General features: G+C 30.7%; 2 protein-coding genes across 2 annotated transcripts; both read right to left on the reverse strand.

The window, feature by feature from the left end:
- Positions 1-4834: 4834 nt before the first annotated feature.
- LOC104096259 (oil body-associated protein 2C) lies at positions 4835-7505 on the reverse strand. The gene is made up of 4 exons (XM_009602606.4): positions 7137-7505; positions 6952-7034; positions 6052-6166; positions 4835-5235 (listed from the first exon to the last, which is right to left on the reverse strand). The coding sequence occupies exons 1-4, from the start codon at positions 7405-7407 to the stop codon at positions 4979-4981; spliced, it is 726 nt and encodes a 241-aa protein (XP_009600901.1). The 5' UTR covers positions 7408-7505; the 3' UTR covers positions 4835-4978.
- Positions 7506-9329: 1824 nt separating this feature from the next.
- On the reverse strand, positions 9330-11188 carry LOC104096260 (oil body-associated protein 2A-like). The gene is made up of 4 exons (XM_009602607.3): positions 10809-11188; positions 10544-10626; positions 10291-10405; positions 9330-9687 (listed from the first exon to the last, which is right to left on the reverse strand). The coding sequence occupies exons 1-4, from the start codon at positions 11089-11091 to the stop codon at positions 9431-9433; spliced, it is 738 nt and encodes a 245-aa protein (XP_009600902.1). The 5' UTR covers positions 11092-11188; the 3' UTR covers positions 9330-9430.
- Between the last annotated feature and the right edge of the window lie 319 nt (positions 11189-11507).

Raw genomic sequence — 11507 nt, forward strand, 5'->3', positions numbered from 1 at the left:
TATTCAAAACTATTTAAGTGTTCTGTTGATTTCTAGTATTTCATTACTTGATAGTTTTTAGTTAGTAAATTAGAAAATTATCTATTTTATAAGAAATCGCTTGAATCAATAAGCTATTTGAGTTTGAATTAGTCAAAAGTTAATCATAAGTCTTCGTGGGAACGATACTTTATTCACTACTCTATTACTTGACGATCACGTATACTTGCGTGAGTGTGTTTGGTCGCAACAAGTTTCATACGGAGGGGAAATTGGATCGTGACATTTATGCCTTCAAAAGCTAAATTTTTTCTTTAAAAAATAATTTCATATTGGATAAAATTGTAATATTTAAAACTTTACCTAATTCGAATTTGCATGAGTTCCTAATCTTAATCAAATTTAAACTTCTCACACGTTAATGTCCACTTCCGAAGTTCCAACTCATACCAATTCTATATGAACACGAATACGTTCAATCACATCTCACCACTATATGAAAGGTAATTTGTTGCCTCATTGAATTCCTTAAAATTAGCCTTTACATCACATGCACAGATATATTAAAATTATTCAAGAGAAAAAAGATTCTCTAAAGAAGTTGTCTATATTTAATTATAAAATTACAAATATCCAAACGTGAAATCTTGAGACTTTTTTACACTTTGTAAGTATATTCCATGTTGGAATTAAATATAACTATAATTAATCTTTAAAAATTTTATTATTTATGGTATTATAATTAATTATGGTTCAGTATATGTATCTGATTTGAAAACTATATACAGTTGAACAACATCATACTTTTTAGTACCAATGAATGAACTTCTAGCTTTTCCATTACTTGATATATTGTGTAAAGATATACCAATTTTATATGAACAAGAATACTTTGAGCCACCTATTATACTATTTTTTATTTATTTTTCATCCAGTGTTCGGTACTCACATTGGAACCCGACTAAATTCGGATTCGCGTCGGGAAGTACCACTTTGGGGGTAAAGTGCTCTCTAACAAAGGTGACTCCATACCCAGGACTCGAATCCGAGATTTCTAGTTAAGGATGAAGGAGTACTTATCACTCAACCACAACCTTTGTTGGTCACCTATTATACTATTAACACTCTATATAAACGGATTATATAATTTATTTATCACATGCGTTATCTCGTGATACGCACTTTTCCTACGAAATAAAAGAATAAATTTTATGGGTGGTCATTCAACTTTGTGTTCATTATGAAAAAGTCATTTTTCTTCTTTTTGTTACGTAAAAATCATTCAACTTTGTGTTCGTTACCTAAAAGTTATTTTTCTTTCTTTTGTTACACAAAAATTATTTTACTTTGCTCTATTTATACAAAAGTCACCTTCACCGGATTTTATAATACTTTTACTTGAAAAGTCTATTATCCTCTTGGCATTATAAATCTTCTCATTTATGTAATACCTTCTATATGATATATTATATAATATATTTTTACTTTGATATTTTACTTATAATTAATATAACTTTAAATTATTTTATTTATTATTTTTATAATATATTCATACATTTAAGTTTTTCATGGCACTCACTTTGTTTAATCATATTTAAACATGAACATAATTTAAATATAAAAACAATAAAAAAATATTTATTTTTTAAATTTATTTGAAATAATAACAAACAGATTTGTTTAGAAAATGATAGTTTTTTTATAGTCAATAAAGATTTTTTTAAAACATTCAAAGATATTTTTGTTTAATATTAATATTTTTGAAGCTTTATATGTTAATATTATTTATTTGAAAGTATTAATCTGATGTGTCATTGTGCTAAATGTGGGTATTTTATTTATTGGATTAATGAGTATGGCTTGACTGAAAAATAAGTAAACTTTAATTTTATAATTTTCATTAAAAATATTTTATTAAGCTTGGTTAAGAACATGGACTTGAGTTTTGTTCATGGTAATATTACTGACAAATTTAATAATGCTAATTATGTATCTTAAAAATTAATGGTAAGAAAAAATTAAATGTACAAATATATTAAAAAATAAGAAATGAAATAATATAAAGTTATTTTAATTATAAGTAAAATACTTGGGTAAAAGTATATTATATTAGTATATAATATAGAAGATTTTATGTAAATGGGATGATTTGTAATGTCAAGGGCATAATAGACTTTTCAGGTGAATAATTTGTAAAATCTAGTCAAAAATAATTATTGTAATAACTAGAGCATAGTAAAATAATTTTTGTGTGACAAAAGAAAAAAAAATAACTTTTGGGTAATGAACATAAAATTGAATGACTTTTACGTAACAAAAGAAAAAAAGTGACTTTTGAGTAATGAACACAAAATTGAATTACTGCCTATAAAATTTACTAGAAAAAAAAAAGGTACTTACAACTTTGTTAAGCTATAGCAAATTATAATGATTGCAGCCAGAGATTCACCGCCAGATCAAGTAAATATGATTAAGCTTTTGCTCTTGAGATTTAGCACTATTAACGTCTTCATATGTCGATCAAAGTTCAGTTTTGAGTTCTAAATGAGATTGTGATAGTGTATCGCATGGATTAGAAGATTTATCTTTCTTTGACTTCAATGTTTTTTTAACTTAATGTTAGTTTTTAGACGTGCCTATGATTACACGTGGGAGGCATGTACATAGAGATTAGTAGCACGAAAGCCTTTAGCGAAATATTTTTCGTCTTTTTTACCTTTTTAAAATAGAGTTCATACTGAATACAATAATAATTTGATCATTTTCCTAATATTTAGAAATAGTCATTTATTATTTTTCAAATATTTAACACTTTAAAATACTAAAATTTAGATTACTAAATCTTTCCTTATTAAAATTATTTAACAGCTTCTAATATTTAGAAAATTTACAATCGAGTTATTTTTTACTTCACAATTAATTTGCTTTGTTATATGTTTAGGCTTAGTTTCTTCCGTCTACAGTTATTTGATGTTTATATTGACTTAGGTTAGGTTCAAAACTAATAAACATCATGTCTATAACTTTCAGCTTGTCTTCTTTAATTTTAATAACATCACATATTTTAGTAAATAAAGAAATTTTTAATTATGAGTACAGATTTTACAGTCATCTATTTAAATAGTTGGAAATAGAAGTAGAGTCTAAACCAAACATATGTCGTTTATTCATTCAAAACTTTTAGTCTCCTGCTTAAATAATATTTTTTTGTTCAACTATTTTTTGTATGATAATTGAAAATTACGCTCAATAATAAAAATAAATAAATAAAAAAAATGTACAAATTTATAAAAGAGATAGAAAAGGCATGGTTGATGAAAGTCGATAACATAGATGATTCTATAAAACAAAGATTTAAAAGTAAAATGTGAGAAAGATTTTTATTTGTACCCTTTGGAAATGTAACTCTTAGTAGACAAAATTATTATTACAGTTAAATACTTAAAATTGGGGAGGAGTTTATCTTAAAAGTTGAATAACAAAATATAAATTATTTTCTTTAGTAATAAATTATTAAGTTTTTGAAACAACTTATTAGACAAAAAAACTTATTTCTAAATTCATCATATAAAAAAAATTAAGTTGAATTTGTTTTTAATATAGTATTAAGACTCAGATTGATAAAAGTGCTAAGTTGACGTAACAATGATGAAATAGTAGAGACAAAATATATCCTAAATGAGTTATTATTAATTATTTTTTATTTTTGCATTCATCCTAACAAATAACAACTTGTGTAAAATATTAGCTCAACATTAGTCATTTTTAGGCTTCACATTTTTATTTTATCAGTTTTCTTCTATGAGCTATAGAACCATCAGAAGATTCAATTTTCAATTTAGAGTTACGGAAAAAGGCTCAAACATGCCATCAAACTTTAAGAAATAGCATGTCTATGCCACCCGTTAAAGTGGGATGTATTCATGCCACTGACGTTACACTAACTTTAAGAAATAGCATGTCTATGCCACCCGTTAAAGTGGGATGTATTCATGCCACTGACGTTACACTATTGGCTCATTTGTGCCATTATTCACTAAGGATTCTCACACCCAGTATTTACTTTTCAGATTCTGATATTTTAACCTTACACTTGCCATGTGTCATTTAATTAGACCCCTTCCCATAACTCGACCCTACATCATATGAAAATATAATTGATCATGTTTGTGTCTTCTCGAATAAACTTGAGTACAAATTGATATTTGCTACTAGCCTCTTAGAGATCTCCAAGGACGACGCGGCAGAAGTTTATACCTAGGAACAAATGCAGCATAATGGTGATAGTTTGGATTGTCATCAACTAATGTGACAACATTCTCCACGAGTACGAGATTTACATCGACATATAAGATAGCACATATGATTGAGCATGAGCTAGCGGTACAGACTCTTCAATTACAGACTACAACAGTAAATGGAAATGCTTGTGAATTACGAGCTAGTAATCTGCCACAAGTATTTTCCATTTTCAAAGGAAAACAGGCACGAAATAATGTATCGTTACATGCTCTTATTCTCACAAAATCACATAGAAATTCTGGAAATATAGTGAAGCCACACAACATATGATATTTCTCATGCATCCCTATTATGCACGACGTGCCAGACATTGATGATCGACTGAACTAGCTCTCTCACAAGAGCAATGCCAAACGGCTAATTCATACACGAGTTGCACACAGATGGCAATATAATACACATAAATATCCAACAAACATATGTTCCATTCATACCCAATGTCACCATATCCGCACGACAATTAACACGAAAAGAACACTACTACTACTATATCGCATAAGGTAGCGTGCTACTTTGATCATAGCCTTATCTAGCATCTGAAAAAAACTCGACGAATTAGTTACTAGCCATTATATTTAAGTTCATAGACCGCAGATTAAACATTTCACAGTTAGTTATTTTTACACTGGAAAACACAAAAGTAGACTATATATATGAAGTCTCTAACTGATGATCCTCTGCATGCTGCTGCTAGCTCTCATGGAAAAGGAGCTCTCTTCTTCATCTCCACATCCTCTATATCGACCACGAAACACTTGCCGTGCTGTTTCCAATAATCCGCCTGAGGATTAAGCCACTCGGGTTCTGCTATCTCCAGCCTCGACCTCTTCATGGCATCAGTCGACATATTGTACTTGTCATCTCTTTTCTGGATTACTTCTGGCTTAATCATCCCCAAATTCACTGCCTGTGGCGACATCATCAGTGCTGGTGCCCCAATTGGTAGCTTATCACCTTTGTCATATACAGCAAATATATTTGGAACCAGGAATAATATTACTTTATTTGTTGGACAGTTTAAATTAGAAAAAACCCCAAACACAAATTGTTGGACAGTTTAAATTAGAAAAAACCCCAAACACAAAAGGGTACTGTAATTATGGCTAATATTTTGACTAGTGGAGTCAATCTCACATAAGCATAAGCCTATTTGCAAAGTAGTTTTTTTGTTGAAAATATTCTTTGGGACCCAAAAATATTGCATTGTGTGATGGATATCATTTGAACAAGTTGTATCTGAGACCAAAAGATTTTTTTTGCCTATAAAAGAAAAGACTATTAGTTCATTTTAAACACACAACAAAACTTGAATCTTCATTACTTCTTTCTTTCTCCTTCTTTAGTAATTGAGAGTATTTTCTTTCTCTTTCTTTAGTAATTGAGAGTATTTTGTAAGAGAGTTGGGAGTGTTAGAAAACACTTGTGTGAATCCCTTTCTTTAGAGTAATCTTGTAAAGTTATTCTCTAGAGGTATTTAGAATTTACTCCTCTCCGTTTGTGGACGTAGGAGATACTGACCGAACCACGTTAAATTGGTGTCTTCTTTATATGATTTAGTTGTCATTGTTATCAACCTGCATTGTCTTTATCTTTGTTATTGTCATTATAACATTATTTGACTAAATTACGCACTACCCGAGTTTCCGATCGTAACAAATTTGTCATATGCAGCAAATTTGGAATCAGGAATAATATACTTTATTTGTTGGACAGTTGAAATTAGAAAAAAAACCCAAAACAAAGGGGTACTATATAGACGTGTCTAATTACCTCTATCTGTTTGCCATGTGCACCAGAATTTTCCATACGTCTTGGCAATATTCTCAAGTTCATGCTTTACCACCATTTCCGGAGCTCTAGGATTCACCCACAGCCCTGATTTTATCTGCACAATCCAATTTTCACAAAGATCAAAGACCAATTAGCTTCTAAACAAAATATTTTGTCATGAATCCAAATATTACTAGGGCACATGAGAAGCACGTGACTACCAGTGCATTCTCTTTTTTTTTTATTTCCCGCCCGGTGTCCGGTATCATTGGAGTCCGAAATTTTTAGGTACCCAGATTACTCGAAACCGCTGGCGAAGGGAAGTGCATTCTCATATATGTGCACACATCGATCCGGCAAGATTTGGTAAAATCCCAACAATCCAAAATATCTTCTCTCTACTCTTTCCCTCTCTCTCTATGTCTTTCTCATCTTCTTCTTCTTCCTAATTCTTTCTAAATTCAACAGTGGAGCTCGAAGCTCATTAATGGAGTTTTATCTTCGAATTAGTTCTCTTTCATTTTACTCTTTCATTGTAGCTATGTTTGTATTGAATCTTACAAGTAATAAAATTCTCATTTCTGCCCTAATTCTTTGATTTAGATTCAAGTACATTACATATTTACTATAAAAAATCTCAAAACCTACCATAAGTACGTAAAACCAAGGGTTACAACCTGCCCTAAAAACACACAGAGAGAGAGAGACGGGAAAAACTCGTGGATAAACGTATCGCTCTTTTCACGACTTTCCGTTCTCGCATTAAAAACACGAAAATTTCAGACAATTAATATTCTAATCAATATTTGATGAATATAAGGAATTTATAAGGACAACACAAAACTAGTAGTAAAACAGGACATACTTGAGCACAGAAAAAAAAGAAGAAGAAGAACAAACCTCATAAGCATGAGAATGCCAAAGTTTTTGCTCTTCTTCAGGCAAGGTTTCAAAGATACGATCAGATACTATATACTCCACCCCTTCAAAAAAAAATTCATTACTTATCAAATAGAAAACGGAAATTCAAAAACCATGGCGGATACATAAAATCAAGAGACCAGAGAGCTAGTCAGAAAGAATACCGATTAGGTGGGCGGTGGAATGATCAGAGTCGTAAACAGCACATTGGAGAAAATCTTGATTGAGACGGGTGACATAGTGGTGAGTTTCAATTTGACGATTCATGTCATGGTTGTAAAGTGCAAAAGTGCAAACATGCTGGTTCATTTGTTTGATTGGAGTCAAAGACTGCAGCATTTGAGCACCTTTATCTAGCATGTGTTGCTCCGTTGACATAGGCTTTCCCGGCGGTATCTGCTCCCCTTGACCGTGGGTCCCTGTCGTTGCAGCCATAGACGAAAACAATTAGTATAAGCAGTAGGAAAAAAGTTCAAACCACAGTTCCTCTGATAAGGTGATGGTTATGGTTCAGTGGGAAGATGTTGGATGTTCTATTTTCAGGGGATTTTGAAGAGGACGTTGAGGTTTTGTGGGTTGCCACGTAGGCATGCAAGAGGGCATGACGTGGCAAGTGGTTGCCACGTATTAGCTCCATGGTCAAGGTGCAGGTCAGAATTTGAGGACACGTTTTTAGTATTTGGAGTTCAAACAAATGGCTTTATCATTAGCTATAACATGGATAGAGTTCAAGATATACAAATGTAGAGTCCAAAACTAAAGGATAAAGATTAGGATAATTGTATTTCTAGAACATTAAAAAATATGGTAATTCCAGATCATAAAATTGTTCTTTTTCTTTTTTGTCTTGCAATCAATATGTCGTTACAGTAAAAGTTGTTATGCATTGAGATGCTATATTGCTCGACTCTTCGAAAATATAGTTAAATATTGCATCGAATTCTTTAAAAATAATTTATTCTAAGAATCCGTTTGAAAATACATCCCATAATTAGAATTAGTGTAATTATATAATATAGTAATTACGACGACCTGATTTATTTGTCATAATATAATTATAATATAATTACAAACTTATTGTTTGGTTGCACTAAGTGTAATTATACAGTTACATTAAATTTTTATTGAAGTAATTATCAAAAATTAAATATTAATATAATAAATATATGCCTATAAATAATTTTTTATAAGTATAAATGATATTAGATTTATTATTTAAGATGCATATTTTTTTCTTGAATTCATTAATTAATAATCATATATTTATAACCAATATTGTAAAATAATTGTTATATATTTTCTAAATTAATAATATTTAATTTGATTAATTATAAAAACTAAAAATATATGTTTTGTAAAAATATCATGAAATGCATGTTTGATAAAATAAATTAATATTTATAAATATAATGCCATAACATTATTTAAATATTTGACAAAACTACTCTACCAATTCTAACTAAAAAATGAACAACATGCAATGTGAAATAACAAGCCAATAGCGCTAAACACAAGTAAATCGGAACCATAAATATAACAGAATTTCAAAATCCAAAAAAATAGTTTATCATACGTAAAATTCCTAACATAATAAAAATAAGTTTCAATACAACTTAAGATTATGAAACATAATAAGTTTATAACCTCATTCAACAACAAAATTCTACTTTAATTACATCACTCATTATATGTCAAGTTTATTAATTACTCATTATTTCTAATACTAAGAGGTAGAGTTTCAAAAACTAAAATAATAATGCAGTCACTAAATGAAGAAAATAAAACAAATAAGAAATTAAAGATACGAGCAATTACATGAAAACACAAGAAGTAAAGGTAGAGAAATAAAATATAAATATTATACAAAGAAAAATATTTTTTAAATTAAAAAAGAAATTTAAAAGTAAAAATAAAATAAAAAATAAAAATTAAAAGAAATTAAAAATGGAAATAAAAAGTTATAAAGAAAATATAACCTTATAATTACGTAGTGTAATTACCACCAATTCTATCCCTCCACTTAAGAATTAGAGAATGTAATTACACCTCTCCAATTACTTGGCAAAACAAAAATATCAAACTGTGTAATTGAGTTCTTTCCAAACAGACTCTAAATGTCAAGTTAAATTCATGAGAAAGTGCTTCTCCGAAACATGTTTTGCAAACTACCTTTAATTTCAAACAAATGAACAATTACATACATAGCACGTATGAAACAATATTAGATGAAATTTTACATAGTACTTCCTCATAACTAACTCTTCGAAGCATTGTCAAAATATTGAGTAATCAGACTACGATCAATCAAAGAACTAATAGTGAAATGAAAAAGGTGAAAGAAAAAGTTATGCTACGACTGAAAGGAAGGTTAATTACATTATTAATTATTAAACACATGAAAGCATAGGATGTTAAAGTAATCCATACATAGGCTACTTAATTAAATTAAATATATCTCTCACGGAAAAGGTGCACACTTTTTCATATCAGTAAGCTCCACATCAATGGCAAAACCCTTGGCAGTTTGCATCCAATAGTTAGCATAGGGATTCATGGTCTCTGGCCCAGCAATATCCATTCTTGTCTTTTCCAGTTCCTGTGAAGAAATACCATATCTTTCGTCTCTTTTCTTCACTAGCTCTGGTGCCACCATCCCTAGGTTCACACCTTGTGGAGACATCATCAACGCAGGTGCTCCAAGTGGAACCCTATCACCTGAACGACCACGTACAAATGACATAATTTCTATCTCATGCAATTATTAGTTTATTTTTTGGTTGTTACAACAAGCTATTATTGTTGTACCAAATGTTTTTGTTCACAAAACACACAGTAAAATAGTTGTCCTTTAGTGTTTTCAAATCAATCAAAATAAGACCGTAATTAACTATTTCAAGGAATACGAGTAATAGCACAACCCTTTATGTTACCATACAAACACTTCAGTGGTCTGAAATCTAAAATTTGAATGCATTATAAGGTTTTGTAAGATTTTTATAGTATTAATGTAATGTGTGATAGTAGGTTAATTTATATATACCATGTATATTTGTCACATTTGTAATTAATTTTTATCATATTAAATTTACCTGTAATTAGACATTGTTTTGTAAATATTTTTACATTTATCAATGTATAGAACTTAAAAAGAAACTGCAATAGTAACAAGTTTAAGCCAAAAACGGCACAAGTCTAACCACTTTAGAGCGTGGAAAAATGGATTCTAGTTGCGTTGCGTTAACTTATACCAATTCAAAAGAAACAAAAGACATCTCTATGGTTTCTCATAAGAAAAGGAAATAAAGGGTCAGTACTTGCCTCTATCAACTTGCCAGGTGCACCAAAACTTGCCATAAGTACGAGCAAGATTCTCAAGTTCGGGCTTTTGCACCATTTCTGGAACTCTTGGGTTCACCCAAAGGCCTGATATAATCTGCACATTCAAAATATTCTCGCTTGTAAATAGGCATTTTATCCCAGAAGTATTTTATCAATTTCATAGTTTTTGAATAATTTAGAATGGCAATTAATCAAGAACAGAGTTGATGGCAAAGAAAAAATGGAAAGCAACCTCGTACTCATGAGTGTGCCAGAGCTTCTGTTCCTCGGATGGAAGAGTTTCAAAGATTCGATCCGATATAATATATTCTACGCCTGCACCATCACAATTATCCATCCAAATTCAAATAGAACAAAGTTCAGAATCCAATAATGAAAGAGAGAACCATTTTAATCTCAAATCACTACTATCGATACTCATTTCAACACAAAAATCCAAGTATATTTTACTCGATGTTTTTCTGAATGCGAAAAAAATGGTGGAAGAATTGAATTACCAATAAGACGTCCTTTAGAATCATCAGAATCATAAACAGCACACTGAAGGAAATCCTGATTAACTCGACTCACATAGTGGTGAGTCTCAATCTGGCGAGTGATATCATGGCTATATATAGCAAAGGTGCAGACATGCTGGCTCATCTGCTTTATGGGTTTCAAAGACTGCAACACTTGAGCCCCTTTGTCTATAATATGTTGCCCTATTGTCATTGATTTTCCTGGCGGCACAGAGCCATCTCCTGGCGGCATTGGCCCCGGTGTTTGATCGCTAGAAGCCATGGAATTATGCACAAATCTAGAGGTTTTTTCTTAATGAGTACTGAACTTTTGATAGCTGAAATGGCTGATCTTGTAGCCTATGTTTTCAGAGTGAGGAGAAACAGATGGTGAGAATATAGGGGAGGAAGAAGGACGTGGATGCTTTCTGAGATTCCACGTAGCATTAGGAAGTTTTGTTTGATTAGCTAAGCATGTATCGATTAGGTTACGGTGGTATATACATTAGAGCTAGGTCGGGTATTAAAAATAGGCAAAATACATATATTACCCATTCACCTTGCACCCAAATTCCTGTTACACACATATTGACCACGGGTTTAACGTTACACACTAAATCTTTCAAAAGTATGTCAATGACACATCACTTTTGACCAGTGTCTCGGACGTGTGAAACACGAATAATGCAGCGTGCGAAA

Source organism: Nicotiana tomentosiformis, chromosome 2 (assembly GCF_000390325.3).
Source record: "Nicotiana tomentosiformis chromosome 2, ASM39032v3, whole genome shotgun sequence".
Classification (NCBI taxonomy): Eukaryota; Viridiplantae; Streptophyta; class Magnoliopsida; order Solanales; family Solanaceae; genus Nicotiana; species Nicotiana tomentosiformis.

Bases quoted from the DNA above. Each gene is read 5' to 3' on its own strand.
- LOC104096259 (XM_009602606.4), bottom strand. From the start codon at position 7,407: ATGGCTGCAACGACAGGGACCCACGGTCAAGGGGAGCAGATACCGCCG. The intron at 7,035-7,136 runs GTATTCTTTCTG...TTTTTTTTGAAG, and splicing joins TTCCACCGCCCACCTAATCG to GGGTGGAGTATATAGTATCT. The intron at 5,236-6,051 runs GTAATTAGACAC...TATATGACAAAG, and splicing joins CACATGGCAAACAGATAGAG to GTGATAAGCTACCAATTGGG.
- LOC104096260 (XM_009602607.3), bottom strand. From the start codon at position 11,091: ATGGCTTCTAGCGATCAAACACCGGGGCCAATGCCGCCAGGAGATGGC. The intron at 10,627-10,808 runs GTAATTCAATTC...GTGATGGTGCAG, and splicing joins TTCTAAAGGACGTCTTATTG to GCGTAGAATATATTATATCG. The intron at 9,688-10,290 runs GCAAGTACTGAC...GTGGTCGTTCAG, and splicing joins CACCTGGCAAGTTGATAGAG to GTGATAGGGTTCCACTTGGA.